Source organism: Coenobita brevimanus, chromosome 93, assembly GCF_032717465.1.
Source record: "Coenobita brevimanus isolate Jiangsu-jjx chromosome 93, ASM3271746v2, whole genome shotgun sequence".
Classification (NCBI taxonomy): domain Eukaryota; kingdom Metazoa; phylum Arthropoda; class Malacostraca; order Decapoda; family Coenobitidae; genus Coenobita; species Coenobita brevimanus.
This window is the reverse complement of record NC_137046.1, coordinates 55,037,288-55,061,717: the sequence shown is the minus strand read 5'-3', so window position 1 is coordinate 55,061,717 and position 24,430 is coordinate 55,037,288. Positions and strand designations below refer to the sequence as shown.

Sequence of the window (24,430 nt, the reverse complement as noted above, 5' to 3'; positions counted from 1 at the left end):
TATAATTTATATATATATATATATATATATATATATATATATATATATATATATACAGTATATATATAGTTAGATAGATAGATAGATAGATACTGTATAATTTATATATATATATATATATATATATATATATATATATATATATATATATATATATATATATATACATATATAGTTAGATAGATAGATACGGTATAATTTCAGCTGTATACTTTGACGTAGATACAGTGTAAAAATAGGAGGAAAAATAAATAGCAGTCTGACCAGAGAATGTCTTCGCTAAGCAACTTTGACACCTCAACCCTGCCCCGGGTGAGGGTATGGCTGAGGGGGAGGCACGCGGCAGGCACGGTGGTGGTAAGTGGTGGTGCGGCAGGGCACGGCAGGCAGATGTGTGTGTGTGTGTGTGTGTGTGTGTGTGTGTGTGTGTGTGTGTGTGTGTGTTTGATGGGGCAACACACGCCGATTACTACACCGTGAAATCCGATCACGGGTATATGATGTACCCTTCAGGCCGCTGCCCTTCCGCCACGACCTAGCGTGAACGTGGGAGTGACGGGCTGCTTGTTGTGGTATGTTGTTTAAAATAGTTGAGACACAGCTGGCCCACGCCCAAGTAGTAGTAGGCAACCGTCCCCTGTGTTCGTCGTCAGTGCTGCCCTGCCGCGGGTGACGGAGGCTGCCGGTAATGTGTGCACGTCCGACACTCTCACACTACGAGTCCTTGAGGGCGTGAGGGTAGTGTGAGGAGGAGGAGAGTGCGGGAGTGTGTGGGGAAGACATTCGGGTGTGTAGAGTGTGATGGTGTGTAGTGGTGTTGGCCGGAACCCAGAGTGGCGATGGGCATGGGAGTTGTGGTGGTGGTGGAGGGTACACTACAGGGACACTCCGCCCTACACCTACACCCACACCAGCCTCCCTCGGAACTCCTGAAGGGGACACAAGTGAGACATGTATAGCAGCGGACGTAAATGCTAACTCACCTCATTGCGATATACAGTGAAACAGTGATCAGTGACTTTCGTAATCCACTGGTGTAGTCTTCGGGATCCCTCAGGCGTTCCAGAATAAAACGTGTGAATTTCATAACTGTTCGATGAGAAAGTGCAACGAGATTATTGTCCAGAATTGTAGCGTAGAGTGCGTGGACGGTGGCGTGGGTAAGACGGAGTGGTGTGGCCGCGTCGTTATAAGCAACTGTGTTCTAGCGACTTCACTCAGCAAGCCGCCTTCACCAACACCACGCACTCCTGCCAAACATCCATTTTTCTAGTAGTTTGGATACAACGATTAAACGAACCTTAAAATTTTCAATATATTCCATCTTTTTTTTTCCTTCGGTTCTGCTTTAATCTGTTGCCTTGTTTTCCTGACCACTTGTGTAGTGGTTGTGATATTTGTGGGAAAATTATGTGTGCGAAATATGCTTTCATCGCTAAATATAATCGAGCCTGCAGCGTGCTACATCACTCAGCCGGATGTTGATCAAATTGTAGTGATTGTACCTTGGCGGTGGTGGTGATGGTGGGGTTGGGGATGATGGTGGTGGTGATGATGATGATTGTGCTGTGGTGACGTGTGGTGATAATTATTAAGATGCAGATCGGATGGTGGTGGGGGTGGTATATTGATGAAAGTGTGTTGTAGGGGTGGTGGTGGTATGTAATGGTGGTGGCGGTGTGTGGTGGTGGTGATACTGGTGGTATGTGGTGTTAGTGTGTTGGTAATGATGTGTGGTGGTGCATAGTGATGGTTAGTGGTGGTGTGTGATGCATGCGGTAACGAGAATGATAGAGATGTTTATCGGGGTGTGTAATAGTGATGGAGGTGGTAGGTGTTGGGCGTCGTGTGTGGTTGTGATGAAACTGATGACAGAGGCGGTGGTGGTGGTGATGATAGTAGTAGTGGTGGTGGTGATGGGGGTGTATGGTGGTTGTGTGTGATCGTGGCAGTGGTGATGGTGGTGATGGATATGTAGTGTGGTGGTGTGTAAGAATCGCGATGATGGTGATGGTGTTATGGTAGCGATGATGGAGGTGTATCGTAATGGTGTTTGATGGTGACAGTGGGTGGTGGTCGTGGTAGCGTGTGGTGAAAATGGTGTTGGTGTATGCCATATGTAGCAGTGGTGTTGCTTATCGTTGTGATGAAAATGCCTGGTGGTGATGATGATGGTGGTTTGTGACGGTTGGTGGTGATGGTAATGACGATAATGATGGTTGTGTGGTGGCAGCGATGATGACTGTTGTGGCGATAGTAGTGGTGCTGGTGGTGACAAACATGGTGGCTGTGATGGTGGTAGCGGTGATGGTGATAGTTGTGTGAGGAGGCAGCGATGATGATGATGGTTGTGGCGATAGTAGTGGTGCTGGTGGTGACAAACATGGTGGCCGTGATGGTGGTAGTGGTGATGGTGATGGTTGTGTGGTGGCTGTGATACCGTCAGTGGGCCAGCCGTCACACCCGCTGACGCCCTCCCTCATCACGGCCACCCAGGTACACCAACGGCCGTATTCTCGTCAGCATAGGCACGGTTCCTGACACGCCTGACACCCCTTCCTTACCAACTGATTTCTGGACTCGTTAAACTGATGTTCTCTTGAATGTTGTCTGTGCAGTCTGTGTCGGTAATTAAAAGACTAGTGATATAAAAGAGGCACAGCATTCAAAATAAATTACCATGAATCAGGTGTATGTCGAAAGATGTAGATGAAATAAAAGGGCAAAACAAGGTGCAGTATTCAAAATAAATCGCTAAAAAACAGGTGTCAGGGAGTCTCCTTAAGTGACGAGTATACGAGAGGAGATGACACGGAATCTTTACGAGTTGGGTCCTTGGGTTTCATTCTTCCTTTTCCACAGCAGCTTAATTTGCATATTACTACTTAATATTTTCTTGTATGTTGGTGATGCAGATTTCAGCGATGTTTGAAAAGTTTAAAATAACAGACAATACAGTGTAAAAGGTGTAATATGCAAAATAAATAGCCAAGGAAGAAGGGCTAAAAAATTTCCTATATTACCTGAAGTACGGCTTCTTATTGCACAGACGGTTCAGAAAATAAGAAGCAAATTACCATCGAGTCATCAGATCAGGGGCGTTTAAGCAATACCGCTGTGCTTAATAATAACTTCAGCATCTGGCTATTAAATCTAAAAATATCCACACTGTAAAACTTTAATGGGTAGTTTGGGAGACGGTGCGTTTATGTCGTTACCATAATACCACCATCGTCACTGGACTGGTAGTTCTAAAAATGATCCAGGACGTAAACCTTTTCGTGGGTCGGTAGGTTGGGGTTGTATTATACGTTAATCGCACCTGTAAAATTTTGTTGTCGTAAATTTCCGTAAAAAAATCAGAGGCTTGCGAACCACTTCACGATTTCAGTTTATGGCTTTAAAATTAAACTTTGGATGCATTTTGTGGCGACTTTTTGGGATTTATATATGCATGAAGCTGCTTGATTTTGAGGACTGTGTGAAGGTAGGTCAGGCAGGCTGTTTGGGGAATGGGTTAATGTTTTACACCTGTTCGAATTTGTGTCAGAAATAGGATCTGTCACTGTTGATAATTGGTTTCGAACATTGTGCTAATATGGCAGTGATCTGGGGGATTCTTTTACGAACGACCTTCTTGATATTCGTGTCAAAAAAGCAATAAAAAATGTCACTGTTGAGTGTTTAAATCGATTGTTAGCTGACGTTTGTGCTTCTTCTTCGCACGGCTGACATGATATTGGGAGCTGTGTGGAGGCAGGAGCTTTTGGAGGCAAGTACAGTTCAGGTCGATAGTTCTTTTACACATCATGGAAACTCGAAAAAAAAAAAAATAATAGATAGAAAAAGATAGTTAGATAGGTAAATAAATAAATTAACTCTTGCCCAATTGCCCATTGAGTTGTGTGTCTCGTGTCATGAACTGGGAACCACAAGAGTGTACAGGAACAACAGACCGTGACTCTACTCCTGAAATATAAAATCGTCCATGTCTCTTAGGAGCTCTTAGGTCTCTCGCTGACGATGGTGTTCCTGCCTGCTTGCGCGAGGGCCAGGGCGGGGTGAGGAAAGTGTACCGGCAGTGAGGATTGTGTACCTAGAGTGACGGTACAGCAACAAGAGTGAGAACAGTGTACGAAGAGCGAGGATAGTACCAAGGATAAGAGAAAAGCGGACCTTGAGTGAGGAAAGTGCCCAGGGTGAGAGGAAAGTGCTTAGAGTGTAAGAATTGAGACAAGCTGAAGTAGAGTGCGGGGAAGTGGAAAGCATCGCTCATAAGGAAAGTACCGAGAGCTGACCAGGGTACCGAGTGTGGGGGTGTTGTACCGCGGATGGTGGTGAGGAGGTGACGGTACGCGGTACAGAGGAAGTGCACGACCACCAAGATGGGGTGTACCATGTCTGTGGAGGAGAAGGCGGCGCTGGCCAAGAGTCGGGAGATTGACAAGATGATCGCGGTGGAGAGCACGGCCAGGGATGTCAAGTTGCTGCTGCTGGGTGAGTTGTGTGGGCAATTAGAGAGAGAGAGAGAGAGAGAGAGAGAGAGAGAGAGAGAGAGAGCACAGAACGTGTAAGTAGAAAGAGAAACTGTGTTTGTGTTGAGAGCGAGAACACGTGTGTTTGGTAGAATACATGTGTACAGAAAGAGAAATTGGTTGTAGAGAGAAAGTGAGAAAGTGTGTACTGTATGGAGAGAGAGAGAGAGAGAGAGAGAGAGAGAGAGAGAGAGAGAGAGAGAGAGAGAGAGAGAAACGGCACTAATACAAGGAACTTAACGCCACCCAACCAATTTCGCGTTATGCAAAGAAAGGGTGCGGACACGTTGAGGGGACTGTTAATAACCTTGTAATTCTTTTCTGTTTATTTATTTTTTTTATACATTCTTTGGTTCTTGTTTCACAGCTTGACGGGAGGAGATTAATTTACTTGAAACTCTATTGTATATTAAAGGGAGTGATGTTAATGGTGCGTAGTACACTGAAAAAGAGAAGTGAATTATTGTTCGTATTTCTTATTCACCCCGGGAGATTTGCGTTTTCTTCATCAATAAGTAAACACCTCTTGTATTTGTCCAGCTTCTCTTCTTCGTACTTCCCTCTTCCAACCGGTGTTCAGTTTGGTGTCATTCCTTTATTTCTTTATCAGCTCGCTTGGTACAGTTGTTTCATACGTATTTGCCGTCAGACACCATATTACTTTATCATTTATTTAGTCATTTTAATGGAATTCGTGAAGTCAGAGGTCACGCCATATAAACACAATTTTGGAGATCCGATGTTCCTACAGTTTCAGTAATCATCATGACAATTTGCACAGAAGTATGTCAGTGTATTGTATCTGTGTTAAGCTTGTTCTAAAATCCCCTGGGAATGTTGGCTGCCTCTGATTATCGCATGCATGTTCAATATCCACCCCAGCAGGGTAGTGACCGAAAGCAGGATAAAGCAGCATCGTCCACTCACACCCAGTCTCTCATATGTTACGTATAATGATCTACACGAAAGCAAATTGATCCAACCATTATAAAGTTATATTTTCTTTTATTGACGTAGAAGGAATAGTGAAAGATAAGGCAAGAGTGTAACATCTGTGGCAAGAGGAGTTTAAAAGTGTGTAACAGTTTCTTTTATTTATATCAGAACACCTTTAGATTTATAATTCATGATGATTTAAGGCCCTCATTACTTCAGACTCAGGTAAGATAACTTACGCTGCTAGGTACAATTATGTGTGTGTGTGTGTGTGTGTGTGTGTGAGAGAGAGAGAGAGAGAGAGAGAGAGAGAGAGAGAGAGAGAGAGAGAGAGAGAGAGAGAGAGTTTGTTTATCCCCGTGAAGGAGGAGTGAGATTATGATGATTTATAGCACACACTTATGGTATCATCACTTCTGCATTCTAATAGCCAGGTACAGTTGCAGTCAATAGTTCCTTTACACTCTCTCTCTCTCTCTCTCTCTCTCTCCTGAAGCCGTGTCGTAGCCTAGTGAGGTTTAATTAGTGCTAATCACATTGTCTGGAACCTCGTCTCCAATCCTGCTCAGCTAATTAACAGTAAGTGAGTTTGCTGGAATCCCACTTCGTTCCTTCGACGAGTGTAAACGAACTATTGATCATGGAGAGTATTTATAGGGGATCGAAGCTAAATAACAGGATAAATAAAGAGGTCAGAATCATCGGTCCTTTATTTTTAGAAGTAGTTTTGTTTGGCTCACATTAATATTCACTCGAGTTTGGTAGTATTTTCACTCTGATATTCACTCTAGCATTGTCACTCTAATTTCACTCTAGTTTGGTCATAGAGTGTCTGGTAGATAAAAGAGTGAGGATAAAGTTGTGTAGTATTTGGCAGCTACAGAAGAGAAGATAAAATTTGAAGTTAAAATCTTATACACAACTTATACCCGAGAGTGTTAATAATTATGACTCCTGAAGTGTCCTATCACGGTCAATAATCCCTTTACACTTGTGGATTTCCGAACTGTTGAAGCCATGAGTTACCTAACCACCTGAGACATTATTATTATTATTATTATTATTATTATTATTATACTCTTTTCGCCTTAACCTGTCTCAGAATTTTGTCATTTTGCAGTTCATTTCTCGTAGTCCAGTGGAAAAAAAAAATCCTTTCTACAGCACTTCTTCGTGATTAGCCTTATATTTCACTGTTAATTGTTAGAACTGAACACTGAAGATGGAGAGACGGCAATTTTAGGCCAGGTTAGAGTGGCAGCAGTTTAATTTGGCTGGGTTTTGTCTTGGGTTTTGGCACAGTATCGAGAGTTTGGAAGAAATATTAACCTCCCCCCCGCCCCCCCAGCCGTACCGCTCCCATCCCCGATCCGGTGATTTAGGTGGCTGTGTACCGTTGCTGACAGTTACACAGCGCTATTTTTTGCACAAACAATTTTCAGACTGTTGCATAATTTTCCGAAAAGTTTGTTAGGCGTTCACTGTCTGCTTATTGTACTGAGGTGTAGCGATTATTGGTCAGCAGCTGTACATAGATTTTGTTTGTTTTATTTTATTTATTTATTTTTTTCATTTACGGCATCAGTTAACCCCACCAGTACGAGGTCCTTCCCACGCCCATGAACCCCTTTAGCACGAAGCCATCTTTTTAACATGGTGCAGAGAAAAACGATTTTATAAAACTTAGAAGGATCTCCCTCTGCCAGTTCAAAATCTTTCTTTTAAGCTGAACAAAATCGTCTGGAAATAGGAAGATAACTAAGACGTTCTTCACTGGGGTAAAATCGTCCGTAGGCAGCCAGAATATCACGAGGCTATGATGGTGACGGGAGCACTGGAGGTGTTTGGTAACCCCTTCAGTGCCCGAGATCTCCCCAAAGCTGAATAAAATCGTCTGGCGGCAGTACAAAAAAATATATATACAAGACATTTTGGTGCTGTAGAGGCTAGAGAGGGACGAATTCACGTGGTGGCACCAATATACCACTGCCTGGCTTATACAGACGTTCCTCAATTCCTTCCCTGTTCCCAAAAGAATGATCGTGGAATGCAAGAAAAATTTGCTTCAGCCTGCAGTCCATCGAGTTCAGATTTAGATGAACCAGGCACCACAAGAGCCACTGCTAACCTTTAATACCCTGTTGTCTTCATTATTTTCTTGTTGCCACCTCCAGACGGTTTTATTTAGCTTAAGAATGATCTCTAGTAGCGAGGGGATGAGCAGGCGTCTGTTTTGAAGAGTTGCATAATTCTGTGCGAGGAAGGTATGTGAGAGTGAGGCGGACGAGAGAAGGAGAGGAACACCGAGAAAGAGATTGATGAGGTGCGAGGGTATGCGAGGGAGGGAGATGTGTCGTGGAGAGAGGGTTTGTTACTGAGTAGGAAGAAATTCCTTGAGGTGTTATTGTCGAGGCCACCACTCGCGGGAAGCGGCGTTGGAAAATAGATAGATAGATAAATAGACATATAGGTAGATAGATAGATACGGTATACTTAGTGAGTAATCTATATGATGCAGTAAATCGCTTTGTGTGTGTGTGTGTGTGTGTGTGTGTGTGTGTGTGTGTGTGTGTGTGTGTGTGTGTAAACGTGACCGAGGCGGCGTGACTTACTGGTACGGTATAGATTGTGAGTTTACATGATGGGGTTGATTGTATGTGTGTGTGTGTGTGTGTGTGTGTGTGTGTAATTAACGGGCCCGAGGCGTGATAAGCTGAGATGGACTTTCGATCACACACACACACACACACACACACACACACACACACACACACACACACACACCTGATCGCTGGCCACTACGGTATTTTCAGCCGTGGGGGAGCATTCTTGGCGACACCTCCACCTCCTCCCATACCTCCACCCCCTTCCATACCTCCACCCCCTCGAACCTCTTGCATACCTCCACCCCCTTGCGTACCTACACCCCCTTCACCCTCTTCAATCCCTTCCATACCTCCACCCCATCCATCACCTCCCACACCTACACTCATCCACCCCCACTAACCCCTCCACGCCTCTCTCCCCTTCTGTACCTCCATTTCCCTTCATACTTTCATCCTCCACCCTACCTCCATCCCTTCCATCTCCTCCTTATCCACTTTTATCTTCCATAATTTCATCTTTATATCTTCACCTCCACACCTCCTCCTCCATATCCACACCTTCATCATTATCTGTAAAATTTTAACTCACGCCACCTTTACCACCCTTAAAGTGTCTAGAAAAGTGTATTCTTGTGTGTAGTGGTCCTCCACACACAAACAGATGGCGCCATACCCCGTCACACGCCACCATTTAGGCGCTAATACCCACCGTCAGTGTCGTCGCTCGTCCCTTCCTCATTTCCCGGCAAATTAAGCGCGTCTCATTCGGGACTCGTGGAATGCTAGTTGTGGGTTTATGGTATGCCGTGGTTAAATTGTGTTGGGTTTCTACGACGATTTTTTGTTGATATTTTTAGTAGTGTCTTGTATTTTTGCCCTGCTACGAACTTAGTCAAATCCTACCCCATTTGAAGCAACGGGATTGTAGTAATATGACCTTTCGTACAGCAGATCACTCTTCTCTCAGTAAGGAGCATTTGTAGGTGTAAATCGTGATATGTCTGATTCTGACAGTGCAATGCTGTAAGAGGGGAGTTATCAGTGTAGGGAGACGTCTTGACAGCTTCCGGCATGCCCTCACCCTCTTCCCCTCGCACATACTACCCCCCCCCATCCCTTCTTTTCCATCTGTCTCCCTTCTTACCTACCAGCCCCCCTCTCCCCACCCCTTCTCTTGTATACCAACCCCTTTCTCCACTCTTCACTATTCCCCCTTCTTACATACTATTCTTCTCAAGTCCATCATCCCTCCTTTCACACCAGACCTTCCCTACCTCACTAACCCTCTCCCTTACATACCATTCCCCACCGCCTCACCTCACCTCCCTCCCCTGCTCACACACCAGCCCTCCTCCCTCTCTACCCCTTTCCCTTCTTACGTACAACTCCTTCCTCTTCCTCTCACCACCCTCCCCATCTCTCGCAGCCACGGCTATTAACACCAGCCCCTCCTCCCTTCCCACTCACCCCCTGTTCTTCCACATCAGCCTCCTTATCACACCAACTCCCTCCCCCCTCACTCACGCTCCCGTCCTCTCACGACAGGCCCCCCCCTCTCCCTACCACTTCCTCCCCTCCTCACTTGCCTTCCCCTCCTCAAACACCTACTCTCCCCTCACTCTTCCTGTTTTACACAACTCCCCTCCTCTTTCCCTCACTCCTCCACTTACACACCTTTCCTGCCTATATCTCTCTCTTTCTCAGCTTGTTCCTCCTTCATAAACCATTTCTTCCCCTCTCTCACCTTTCCCCCACTCATCATTTCTCCCCACTCTCTCTCTGATACATCAGTCTTTCCTCCCTGACGCTGTGTTTCTCTGCTTCCCCCACCCCTCTCGTATGTAGCCTCCCTTCCCTCACTTCTCCCTCACATACTGTTTCTCTTTCCTTCTCTTTCACGCATCAGCTTCCCCTCCATAATTACTTCTTCATACCCCATTTCCCCCTCTCACCCTCGCACGTCACCCCCCCCCCCCTCCCTGCCTTTCCTTCACACAAATTTCCCCCCTCTAGTCTTGATTCCTTTCCTCACAAACCATTAAATTCTTCTCCTTGGAATGCTGACCCTCATGTACGGTACTCCACTGACCAAACACCGACTTTTTTTTTTTTTTTTTTTTTTCAACATTGCTGTCTTCTAATACACCATCCTTCCTCCATTTTCCCTCTTCACACACCACCCCCTCTACACACACCACCTTTCTCCTTTTCCCATCTGCACACCCCTTCTTTCTTTTCCCCTCTTCACACACTTGTCTCCTCTTCCCCACTGTCCATACAACCTTTCCCCATTTTCTCTCTGCACACATCTTTATTGCCTTCCATTCTTCACGCATCACCTTATCCCCTGTTCCTCTCTACGCACACCACCTTTCTCTTTCACTACTTCTCATTGACTGCCATTAACTCTCCTCTCTCCTCGCTTATACCTTTCGTTCACATACCGCGACCCTTTCTCCACCGCCACTCATTCCACTTCCACTCCCACATTTATACTCACGCCTCATACCTCCGCTTCCACACCACCACTTCACCCCCTCACTTCCGCCCGTCCTCTGCCTCTGTTACTGCATATTTAGGTTTGTGTCTGTGCTGTGTTTGCATTAGCCTGTGTGTGTGTGTGTGTGTGTGTGTGTGTGTGTGTGTGTGTGTGTGTGCGCGCGCGCGCGTGCGCGTGTGTGTGATTCCTGCACATGTCGAAGATTACTAGCTGATAAAGCAAGACTCCAACCACTGTGAGTGTTGTTGAAGAGTCCCAGAAGATCTCATTAATGTCGACAATTTCAAAAGAATGTAAGAGAATTATTGACTGTAATTATACGTGGTTCATTACGGTACATAAAAACATTTCTAGCACTCACTGGACTTCATCCTTGTTGGTTTCTGAGCTTCCTAGTATTTCATCCTTCGTTATTAAATTTGCTTATGACACCTCAGAATTTCCATATGTCATTAGTATTTTCTCAGTATGGACATAATTTGAGAACGTATCACTTACGAACTATTAACGTAGAAGAAAATGGGTATTGAGGGGGTACTGTGGGGTCTTCTTCGTCCCACAGAATGCGTCCCATTGTCACTGTTGCTAAAAATACGATGTCGTGTGGAGGGTTACATGTGTGAGGGATGGCGTTGACAGCTTCCGGCATGACCCCCACCCTCCACCATCACCTCCACCCTGACCTCACACACTGCTTCTCCCCCCCCCCATCCGTCTCCACCTCACAACTCACCTTCATCCAGAACCAGCTCCCACCCCCTTCCCATTCATATGCCTCCTCCTTTTCCACAAGCATTCGCACTCACATGTCCCGGCTACCCTCTCTTACAGCAGTTTACCTTTCCTGTCTCAACCTCCTTACGCGCGCGCGCGCGCGCACGCACACACACACACACACACACACACACACACACACACACACACACACACACACACACACACACACACACACACACACACACACACACACACACACACACACACACACACACACACACACACACACACACCATTCCACCCTTCTCTTTTCATGTGCCAGCCTCCTTCCCCTTACACCAGCCCTCCCCCTTCTCTCTCACCTCAATCTCCCCACCTCACACCTCCTCTCTCCCTCCCTTACCCCGTCCTCCCCCACACAAACCCTCCCCCTCCTCCTCTCCCCTGCCTCCTGCTCCGTCTCCCCACACAGTATAAGTTCGTTCACCTTAACTTGGCCGAGATTTTCTTTTTTTGCGGTCTGAGTATCCCGTGGCTCAGTGGGAGAGTAAGACAATGCATCGGCTCTACATCCTCTCCATCGCACTTCTTCGTGACTAGCATGATATTTTAGTTTTAATCTCTTGTTACAACCCAGCGTTCAGATGGGAGAGATGGCTATTTTAGGCCAGGTTAAAGTAGACAGAGTATGGTTTCCCCTCGCCGTCTCCCTTCTCTTCACAGTCCATCTCCCCTCACCCGCCCTTTCCCTCACACTCCATTTCCCCTCCCTTCTCCTCCCTCCTCACGCGTCATCTCCCTCTCGTACACTAGTTCTCCCTTCGTCCACTTCCCTCATGCCTTCTTCCCCTTCACACCGTCTTCACCCTTTAGGGCACTTTAGCAGCTTCCTCACACCATCTCCCTCTTTTTGCATCTCCCCTTACTCATTTTACTCCCCCTCACTCCTCTCAAGACACACCTCACACAACTCTTCTCTAACACACCTTCTCCATACTCCATTCCTTATTCTCACCTCCATCCTTCCTTTTTCATACTCAAATCCTCATCTTCACCTCCTCACCTCTCCCCTTCAAACACCCTCACCCTCGTCTTTCACCAGCTTTCTCCTTCATCCATCCTCTTCCTCAGTCTCACTCCTCACCTTTCACTCCTTATCTCTCCCCTCCACTCACACCATTTCATCACACTCGCCACCCTTAACCCTCATTTTTTGCATCCCTGTGATTTTTTTTAACACAATCTCCACCTCTGAGAAATAATGGGCGCCTCTGTCCTCGCGCAAAATAATTTCCTGTTGAAGTTGTTTTTATCGATAGGTAATTATTCGCTTTCTCCATTTTCACTTCTTCCACTTTCACAGCCGCTTGAAGTCAGATTTTTTTTTTTTTTTTAACATCATTGCTCCTACTAGTCTTTCGTTTTTACTTTAGGAAGCGCCAATACTCGTACTGAAAGGCTTAAAGGAGACTACATCTAACCCTTCTAGCACGTAAATTCTGTCCTAAGATGAAGAAAATCGTCTGGAAGTAGCAAGAATGAAATGCAAAATACCTCGTGGGACTAGAGGGTTAAAAATATAAATCTGCCTGTATAGTGTCACTTCCTCTAATATCACTGTTATTTGACGCTACACTCTTCTGTGGGGACGCTTGTTCTCTGAGGTAGTTTATATTCAGTAGGACTTCCTCCCGTATAGTAACCACCGGGGAGTGATTTTATTTGTGTATGGGTGGCTCTATTTTTGTATCGTGGGGTGTGAGGGCGGAGTGGCAGGTGAGTTCTCCAGGTGGCTGATAAGTGGTCGTGATTATGTCAGGTACCGCTACAGGTGAGGGCCAGGTGAGCGTGTGCAATGTTTTGGGAGGCGGCCGCTCGGTGAAGTGGTGGGTGGTAGTTTGGTGTGTTTAAGTGTTGGGTGTGGTGTTAAGTGGTAATACTAGATGAGGTTAAGTGTTGGATGGCATGCGCTAAGTGAGGTTAGGTGAAAGGTGGAAGTTAGGTGAGGTTTAATGTTAGGTGCAGAGCTGGGTGACGCGGCTAGATGAGATTAAGTGCCAGGTGGTAGGTAAATGAAGTCAAATACTTCAGATGTAGTGTGGCAGGACTGGGTAACGTGCAATAATAAGTGATGTTTAGGTGAGGTGATGTGCATCAGGGAGCTGAGAAAATGACATTTTGCATTGTGGTAGGCCTCCACCAGGAGCAAGTTTTATGCAGGGTAAAACTTCCTGTTGGTCACATAAGTAAAACCCCACGGAAACTAAATATAACTAAAAATATTATCTCTGTATTAGCGTTGACACTCATTCCCTTCAGAGGAAGTCTACGCGAAAGCATAACCTACCCCAGACAAATCTTCCCATCCTCCAGACGATGTAAAACCTAAACCCCCTCCCCCCCACAACCATACAATCGAAATTTTATATAACAATAAGAAATACTCATGCTGGAACTTCCTGTTATTACAACACTTCCTACCGGAAGCCCAGTTCCCATTTCACACTAATTACTGTCACAGTACTTCCTTACTGGAACTAAGGTTCCCACTGTCCTTTGACTCCAAGAATAAGTAACCCAACTGCATAATTGAACTGTGACCCAAACTACAGAGTCCTGTCTCGAGTTTAAAAAAAATGTGATCACCATGTGTTATCACGCCCAGGTTCTTGTCGTCGCTTGTGGAATCCTTGCGACGTGACATAACTGAACTGCAAACAAGCTACTCTTTTCTGTCCTGGAGTTACCAAAACATGGGCTTTTATAGCCAATAGGCGAAGTTAAAGAAATAAAAGGAGACGATCTGAACTGACACTCTTGCACATGGTTCAGAAAAAGAGAAGGTTTGGCGACTTGTGGAATTCGGGCAGTTGCGGTATAGTCCTGAAATTTCCGTATATCATGAACTTGTTTGTCGCGTCTTGGGTGTGATTACTCGCCGTCTCTGTTTACCGTGCATCGTCACAGTAAGGCTAAAAGATACCAAGTGATGTGACTAGGCGAGGTTTTGTAGTGTTAGATGATGTTGCTGGATGAGGCTGTGAAGTGTCCGGCAGCTCGCTAGGTGAGGCCAAGCACTGTTAGGTGTGTTACAGAATGATGTGACCAAATGTGCGAGGAGGGTAAAGAGGTATATGAGTATGCGGGTACCTCCCACACACAACACACTATACACCACCCTTCTCTCCACCTCGCACACAAGATACTTTTCACCATCCCTTTCTCCAACTCTCACATAACATACTTTTTATCACCCTTCTCTCCAACTCTCTCGTAACGTACTTTTCACCATCCTGCTGTCCACCTCTCATACAATACACTTTACGCCATCCCTCTCTCTGTCTCGCACACAGCACACATTTACGTCACCTCTCTCTCCACCTCTTACACGACACAATTGTATCATCCTTCTTCCCATTTCTCACACAACACACTTCTTTCCATTCTTTTCCCTGTCCTTCAGCATTTCTCCCTCGTCCAACCTTCTTTCCCTGCCTCTATCCACATCTCACCACTTCACTTCTTTTTATATACTTCTGTCCACCTCAGGCCCCACCTTGGAGTACTTGTGCTTTGAGAACATGAACACACACACACACACACACACACACACACACACACACACACACACACACACACACACACACACACACACACACACACACAAAACCTGGTGGTCGAGTAAAGGGAGGGAGGAGGTGGTATAGGGGAGGAAGGAGAGCAGGGGGTAGGCTGTGGGTGGTGGGGGTAGGGAGGACGGGGAGAAAGGGAGGCACAGAGTTGGAGGGGGTAAGGAAAGGCAGAAAGTGATGAGATGGGTTGGTGGCGGAGTAAGAAAGTGGAGGGGGAGAGGCAGAGAATAGAGGAGGGGGGAAGCAGAGGGTGGAGAAGGGGAAGAAGCGGTGGGGAGGGGAAGAAGTTGAAGGTGGATGGGGGAGAGGGGGAGGTAGAGGGTAGGTTTATTTATACGTGAGACCAGCCGCAGCCACCCTCATTGTTGCCTGGACCCCGTCTGCTGCCTACCTTGCCTGCCTACCCTGCTTCCACTACTTACCCTGCCTGTCTCCACTACATACCGTGCCTGCCTCCTCTATACCTTCCCTGCCTGCCTCCACTACCTACCCTTCTTACCTCCACTACCTACCCTGCCTGCCTCCACTACCTACCCTTCCTACCTCCACCACCTACCCTGCCTGCCTCCACTACCTACCCTTCCTACCTCCACTACCTACCCTTCCTACCTGCACTATCTACCCTGCCTAACACCACTACCTACCCTGCCAGCCTCCACTTCCTACCCTTCCTACCTCCAATACCTACCCTGCCTGCCTCCTTTACCTTCCCTGTCCCACCTAACTACCCTGCCCCACCTACCTACCCTGCCCCACCTACCTACCCTGCCACCACCACCTACCCTGCCACCATCATCTACCCCGCCTGTACTACCTACGCTGTCTGCCCTCACTGCCTACTACATCTGCGTCCACAACCTTCCTTCCACTTTGTTTATCTCCCACTTTGTCTGCCTTACACTTTATATACCGTACACTTAACCCGTTTTCTTTATCTGATAGAAATGCTTGCTTTCAGTCAGTAAAAAAATAACAAAAATCTCCATTAACGTTATTTTGCTGTAGATGTTGTTGGATATTTATGGTTTAGCCATTTTCAGACGACGTGACAGCTGAGCGACATATTAGCAAAGAACTGTAACTCATTCTCTCTCTCTCTCTCTCTCTCTCTCTCTCTCTCTCTCTCTCTCGATTGAAGACAGCCCTCTCCCCTTTATTTTTCCCCGATCTGATTTCCTTACTCGAGCTGGCATCATGTAGGCTTGTTTATGAGTTTCATTTTCCTTTGCTTTGTGTTCGGCTATTTCTCGCTCGCTTTATGTGTCACAAAAGCCCCCCTTCCCTGTCTGACTGCCTCAGCTCTGTCGCCGTTTTCATGATTTATATGTTTACGTTAAGATCACTTGCCTAAACAATTTAAATGTGCTTCAAAAAGTGCGGGGGAGATATGAGGCCTTTTTTTTTTTCTTTTTCCCAGGAATGGCGATAATTTGTCAAGTACCAGGTGGCTCATGAGGATGAATTCAAACCTAACCTAACCTAACCTATCCTAACTTCTCGTAACCTTGCCTAACTCTACCTAACTTATCCTTACCTAATCTAATCTGAACTGACCTAACCTTACCTATCAACCTAACCAAACCAATCCTCACCTAACCTAACTCAACCTAACCTAACTCAACCAAACCTAACTCAACCTAACCTATCCTATCCTAACCTAACCTAGCATAAGTCCTCGGGCGACGTGGCCATTTTTCATGTAATAGGATTTGTCGAGGCACAGAAACCGCGGGTACTTTGACCATTGCGCCTGTGTCGGTGATGAATGTGGCTATATTTCTTCAGTGACAGAGGACGTTACCATGCTGAGGGAAAGAATAAATGCCCTTGTACTGAAGCCTCGTAATGCTTGAAGGTCGTCACTGAGGGATGGTGTTCTGGTGACTGCCGTTGTTGCCCTGAGGCTGTTTGGTGTCTTGGCAAGTAGGTTCGGTGCCATGTGTGAGAATTCAGTGTCGTGATTTCAAGAGTGAGAGTGATTTCTACACATCCTCTCATTGTCTCCTCACTCTGCTCTTGTTCCCAGCCTGGTTACTATCAACACTCTAAACTCATTGCTTTATTTCTGTCTTGCCTGCTGCGATGTTTAACTGGACTACAGTTACCCAGTCCTGAACCACGCTCAAGCTCTCACCTGCTGTGCTTGCTCTCTAACCCGCCCAGGAACGGGATTTCAGTAAAACCTGAATCCTCCACGTCTCCCTGGCAGGATTTGGGTGTCTGCTTTAGTTCTCTCCCTTCCACCTTTGCTTACCTTCCCACGTTCCCGCATTTCCCATTTGTTTCCCTGCTTCTTCTTTGCCTTCCTAACATCTCTACCTCTTCTTCTGTCTTATCTGGCCTTTTCTCTGTCAATCCCATTTTTCTTGCCGCTTCTGTCCACTTTCCCCAACTTACGGTCCCTAACTCCTCGTTTGTAGCCTCCTTCCCATCCCCGATACCTTTTGCTACGACCCTATACATCACACCATCCTGCCCTTGTCCATTCCACACTTACCTACTCAGCCCTCTACACTGCCAACTTTCCTGCTCTCTGTTCCTCGCCTTGCTACGGTACTATTTCGTGTGCGTCTTTCAGCTGCCTGTCGTGCCTCAGCTGCCGTGCATTCGACACCATTTACCTATGTCCTCATCTCTCCTGTACTTCGCCGCAAATGCTTCACTTGCCATGCTCTTGGCTGTGGCCACACTCTGTCCATTATTGTTCTGTGTTTTTATTCGGCATCCCATACATTCGTATTATTGTCCCTTTGACTCAGTCCCGTCGGTATTAACCACAGTTCAGAGTGTATTAACTCAGATGATATAAGCCTAAAGTGCATCCTGTTAAGTGGATTATCTTTATCGTGAACATCACTCAGTTCCCAGCAGACGTCTGTGGAGCGTCTAGACTCGAGACAGGAGTGTGGAGAGGCGAGAGGGCCCCCTGGAAGCAGTACCTCTAGCGGAAGAGTCTCCCAACACAGTCCCTTTACTTCCACATACTTATATTCTTCAGACTTTTCTGTTTCAATTTGACGACCAATCTTTAAGGAAATTTTACTATTACTGATAAATTCACGTGGACAAATGAATATAAATTCATTCCTGCGGAGACGGTTAAGCTGTATTTAAGCGAATTGCAGTGTTACGTAAGTGGTGTGTTTTAAGCTTTCGTCGATGGCAACCGAGATGTGACAGATGGTACGAGTAGCCTCTGTTAACGAAATGTTTCCCCCGATAAACAAATAAATAGTCCATTCAACAGGAAAAGAAGGAGGAGGAGGAGGGGGAGGGGGAGGGGCAGGGGAAAGAAAAGGAGTAGGGGTAGGGACAGTAGCAGGAGGAGGAGGAGGAGGAGGAGGAGGAACAGAAGGAGGAGGAGAAGCAGAAGCAGGAAGAAGAGGAGGAGGCTGGCCGGCGCTACCACAAATATGGAATAATAGCGGAGTGGCCGTTGGTGCCTTGAGGTAGGTGGCAGCATCTTGACCTCACTCGACAACATCTGCATTGAAAGGGTGTCTGCATTCCCTCAATCCGGCCATCATCAGTTTTAGTATCCTTAATCCGTCTGTCTGTCTGTGAGCATTTTTGTTACGGGAAGGTTCGTCAGTGTCTAGTCAGCAGAGAGAGAAAAAAAAAGTAGTAAAAGCGGGATATATAATTTCCCCCCATCCCCTAAATTTTTTCTTTGACCCCTACATTTCCCTAAACAGTAGAAAATGTAAGAATAAGGTCCGTCTTAGTGAAGGGGATAAGCAATTCAATTTTCCCTCTCAAGTCCTCTTTCCCTGACTCCTGCATTTCTTTCCTTTAACAACCTTGCTTATGCCAGTACCATCTGCTCCTACTTTCCATATCAGTTCTGCTTCTGCTAATCACACATCTGCTCTTATCTTATCAATTCTGGCACGATTTTTCCTATCGTTACTTTTTTTTTAAATTCCCCCAGGCTCTACTTGCTCCCTTTTAATTTTCTTGTCAACTCGGCCTTGCTATCCCACCTTTCCTTTTCTCATCAACTTTCCCTCTGTGAAACTCGTCTTTACTTTCATTACCTACTCTCCTTCGTCTGCTCATGTCTCATCTGTACTTTCCTTTACTATCTCTGCCGCTAATAATACGCCTTTACTTATTTTATTGACCACTCCTCTAATGCTTGTTCCTTCAATATATATCTTCTCTAGCAGCTCATCTTCCTAGTCAGCTCTTCCTTAGCTAAACTATCATTAAATCTACGAATTCTGTCTTTACCTATCTTATCAGTTCCGTCAATTTCATCTTTATTTACCAGTGATGCTTGTACTTATCCTCTCTTTACTATCCTTACTTCTGTTCCCATCTGTGCGTATACTTTACTTACGAACTCTCCTTCTAAATCCATCTTTACTTTTCTCAACTCTCCTTTATTCACTCCTTACTTTTCTGTACCCACTCTGTCTCTGCTAACTCCGTCTTTACTTTTCTTATCAGGTTAGTTGTCTTTACTTTTCTTATTAGTTTAGTTGTCTTTACTTTCTTATCAGTTTAGTTCTTCCTGGATAAAAAGAAAAGTGTTGGGTACGAGAGGAAATTGACTGTAAGGTTGTTAATGATGATTGACGCTGAGTTGAAAGGTAAATGGAAGAAGAAGAAGAAGAAGAAGACGAAGAAGAAGGAGAAGAAGAAAGAACAGGGAAAGGGAGTACAGGGTAAGATGAAAGGTGATGTATTGTGCTAGAAGGGATCGTTACTGAGTTGGGACACAAGTGCCTGGAGGGGAAGGAGGGGGAGGGGGGAGTCATTTACCCAGAGTCCCACTCACAAGAAGCGGTGCCAGACGGATAAATAAGCGGGAAACTAGAGAGATAGGAAGACAGATACGTAGAGAGAAGGAAAGACAGACATACAGTACAGATAGATAAATTGACAGATAGATAGATATAGAAAGAGGCAGAGATAGATAGGTAGATAGATATTTCTCCCCTCCACCCCCTCCCTGTTCCACACCAGATAGACAGATGTAGATAGGACGATAGATATTCCTCCCCTCTACCCTGTCCCAGCTCCACCTCCTCCGCGTGTGTATGTGTGCCTGTGTTTGCCCCGCCTGAACTAACACCAGTCTATTCTTGGCCTCCCATGACCTCGTTCGGCGGGCTATTCTTGTACTGTCCTGCCCTTCATCACATTTTCGTACAAGCTTACAGTACAGATCTCCGTATTCTTTTACTCATATTCTTATAACATTATATAATTTCCTTTTTTCTCTTACTATTTTTTTTCTCGACAGGAGAGTAGGGGTCCGGGGCTAGCTACTTAGACTTAAATTGTTGTATTGTCTCTAATTTCACATGCTCTTGTCCTGCGTATCAGTGAAACACATTATCATACCCAGAATCTTGTGTTCATAATTGCATACTGTCCTGTTATTCCTCATATTCTCATACTGGCCCCTAATTCCTCATATTCTCTCTCTCTCTCTCTCTCTCTCTCTCTCAGTATCCTTTAAGTGGAGACAGTTTGCCTAGATATTTACACAGGGATATTTTGTGAGCCAGATACAGAAATACACGGGTAGGGTATGTGAAGACGAGAGAGAGAGAGAGAGAGAGAGAGAGAGAGAGTGAGTGAGTGAGAGATACACAGGCCACGTGGTCCCCTGTACAGTATCTGGCTTTGATATTAATAGAAAGACTCTGTAATTACGAATGTTTAATTTGCTCCATGTGTTTAAGAATAGGGCAACGAGAGAGAGAGAGAGAGAGAGAGAGAGAGAGAGAGAGAGAGAGAGAGGACAAGGTAGCCTATACAGTAAAGAAAATTAGGAAAGACAGGAATAGTTCTAAGCGAAAGATGGCGAGAAATAACGTAGCTGATGAAAGGTAAAGAATATCACCATTTAGCTATCTACCTCTACCCTACCCCTCCTTCTCTCCCCTCATCTACCCTTCCTCTTATTTTCCTCCTTGTCTTCCTCTCCTCCTCTTCCCATCTACTTCTGTCAATAGAGTAACACTATCAGTTAATATTAGGATCGGACCACCTTGATGAGACGCTAAGATCTTATTGGTCTGTGTATCTGTGTAACTGCTCTACTTTATTCTGCTTTACTGTTCTCTATCCCTGCAGTCTCTAGCCCTATCCATGACCTACTCTTATGTCCTTCTGTCCTTCCCGTCCTACCTATCTGCACCTGTCTGTCTAATTATCTACCTGCATCCTGCGTGTTGAGCAACCTACCATCCTGCCTGCTTACCTGTCTGAAGCCTACCCACCTATCTGAAGCCTGCCCACCTGTTTGAAGCCTACCCACCTGTCTGAAGCCTGCCCAGTAACCATCTTTCCTTTCTGCCTACCTTCCTACCTATCTCCCTACTTACCTACCTTCCTGCCTGCCTACCTGCACTCAGCCCACTACCTCCTTTTTTCTAAATGTCATCCTACCTACCTACCTACCTACCTTTCTGCCTACCTACCTACCTACCTACCTACCTTTCTGCCTACCTACCTACCTACCTGCCTGCCTTTACTGAGCTTGCCTATCTGCCTTCGTTCCTGCCTATCTGCCTACTTACACTTAGCCCATCAAACTCTCTTCTCTTCCTGCTTGCTGATTTGTCTACCTACCTACACTCTGCCCACTTTCATCTCTGATCCTCCTACTTACCTTTACACTACCTATCCCCCTACCTTATTGTACCCTACCTACTGCACATACCTACCTGCTTGATTACCTGCCTACCAAGAAAACAGCCAAAGTTCCGTAATATTTACCCATGTGCGGCCTGCATGCCCTGTCTCATAGCTGTCTTCGCCCTGTCCACCTACCTTCCTACCTATTTATTCGCCTACCTACCTACCTACCTACCTACATACATACATACATACATACATACATACATACATATATACCCAACTGCCTACTTACCTACCTACCAACCTACCTTCATACATACATGCATAAGCAACTACAGTATCTGCCTACCTACCTACATACATGCATACATACCCAACTACCCACCTACCTACCTAAATACGTACATGCCTACCCTGACCTGTGTACACCCTACATACCAACCTCCCTACCTTCAAATAAACACCCTTCCTGCTTACCATATAAATTTGCTGCACCCTACCTACCTACCTACTTACACATCTACCTACCTACCTACAAGTCTCTCCTAATGATCACTCTCCTTTTACCTCCTCCCAGACCCACCTACTATACCTATCTACTTACCGACTACCTACCTACCTGTCTCTCCTAATGATCACCCTCTTCTTACCTTCCCCCGGCGTGACCTAGTTTCGTCCTGCCCGAGTCAACGGTGTCCTTTATTTCACGCATTTTTGTGTCCGTCTCTCAATGTGATTTTATACAGTTTTTTTTTTTCTTTAATTTTTTGGGTCTTCCTGGCTTTTTTCCAGCGTTATATTTCTGTCACTTTTTTTTCTCTGAAGCTGACCTCATTTAACTTTTTTTTTTTTTCCCGTCCCTCAGCCTGACTTTACATTATTTTTTCCTCCCCCAATTCAGTTTTTATTCCCAACTTCATTTATGCAACTTTCTTTTCTTTCTCCGTTTTTTTTTTGGCCTTTCAACCTGACTTCATGCATTTTTATATCCGAATTTTCCTCGTCTCCCATCCTGTCTTCATGCCGCTCATTTTCTTACTTTCATTTCCACTTCCGTCTTTCAACCTGTTTCATGTTTTTTTTTATTTTTTACATTGGTTTCTGTAGCTAAGTTTTTCCGCTGCTCAAAACTAAAAATCTGGAAAGAGGATACCTGGAGTTTTTATTATATTGCTTTTATTAGTAATTTTGGGGGTAGAGCACAGATAAAATTATAGAAGCTACTGAGAGATCATTGAGAAGAAAAGAGACTTGTAATTTTAATGTTTTGTGCGAGTTCGTAATAATAGCTATACCACTTTCATCTTAACTTGGCCCAGATTTCCGTCCGTTGGCAGCTTATTTCACATACCTTAAGTGGCATAAAAAGATAATACTGCGACCCTACATCCTTTCTATAACACTTCGTCGTGACTGGCATCATATTCAAGGGTCGACCTACCGTTACATCTCTGCGTCCGGGATGGAGAGATGGAATTTTTAGGACAAGTTAGTGAAAAGAGTATAGATTTGTTTTCTTGCCCTTTCTCTGCTAGGATATCTCTCAGCTGAAGAAAATCGTCTGGTTTTAGCATTAATATTAAGCAGAAGTGCCATTATAGCCATGAGAGGATAATAGATGGTTCGTGTTGACCCTCTGACTATTAGGCTTTCTCTCAGCTGAAGGGAATCATAAACCATTTTGCTCAGACAGCTTTTTTCGTGGATACTTCCAGACGATTTTATCTACTCAGGATGGAATCTCGTCTTTAAGGGGTTAGAAAAAAAATCACGAGTATGCTGAGTAAAATCGCCCCAGTATAGCAAGAATATAAACCAACTTGACGTCACCGTATGGAAGGAGTTCAGTTTCGTCTTCAGAACTTTCATCCGCTACGATTAGATTCTTATTATACTTATATCTTCATTTATACAAACACCAAACACCTCACAACCAGACTAAACAGTAAAGTGAAAAGTGTGACGACTCTTAAAATGAATGGCAAGTGCTTCCCGTTGGTTAGAAGGCCAAATAGAGCAGGCAAGTTTTTCCATAGTAGCGAAAGAATTAAAAATATGTGAAATTGTGAGTTATTTGGGAGCCACCCCCCTGTCCCCTCTTCCTTCTCCGTTTTCTCCCGCTTAGTCTTACCTCCACCTCTCCTCACTTTTCACCTTCCCTCATCCATCTACTTTTCTTCTCCCTCTCCCACTTCCCTCCCTCTCTTCCCCACCACCTCCACCTCCCCCCATCTCCTTTGCCATCCCCTCTCCCACCTTCCTCCCTCTTGTTCACCTACCCCATCCCCCCCCCAATCTTCTCCTACTCTCCCCCTCACCTTGCCTTTCCTTGACGAGCAGGTACGGGGCAAAGCAAACAACAGCAGACGTATCGATCCCCTCCAATCTCCTTAATTTTTTACCTGTGACATTCCTTCACTACCTGGTATTTCAACAAAGGACGATTTTACTAGACTCGTGAGAAACCTGGGATGACACACACACACACACACACACACACACACACACACACACACACACACACACACACACACACACACACACACACACACACACAGGGTTAAAGGAGGCTGGATCGAACCCCTCCTTTTTTTTTTTTTTGACAGGAAGGAAAAACAAATTAAAATTCGAGAAGCCTCTCCTGAGCTAAAATAAAAAATCGTTTGAAATTAACAAGAATAAACTAAAAAAAAATAAATACGTCCTCGAACTGAAAGGTTAATCATAGCGGCAGACGTATTGATCCTTCCAAGTGTGTGTGTGTGTGTGTGTGTGTGTGTGTGTGTGTGTGTGTGTGTGTGTGTGTGTGTGTGAAGGGAGATTCCAGGCCTTTTAATTACTGATGATTGGCTACAGTAAGATTTCATAATAGCCTCAGAGAAGGGTCAGGGATTGTCAAAAGGCTTA

At 45.3% G+C, this 24,430-nt stretch overlaps 1 protein-coding gene across 1 annotated transcript in view; it reads left to right on the top strand.

Moving 5' to 3' along the window:
* The first annotated feature begins 4,364 nt into the window (after positions 1-4,364).
* Positions 4,365-24,430, top strand: part of Galphao (G protein alpha o subunit) — a 275,292-nt gene continuing 255,226 nt past the window's right edge. The window contains exon 1 of the mRNA XM_080282372.1: positions 4,365-4,497. Within this exon, the coding sequence (XP_080138498.1) occupies positions 4,386-4,497 (112 nt within the window). The 5' untranslated portion in view covers positions 4,365-4,385. The remainder of the gene's footprint in view (positions 4,498-24,430) is intronic.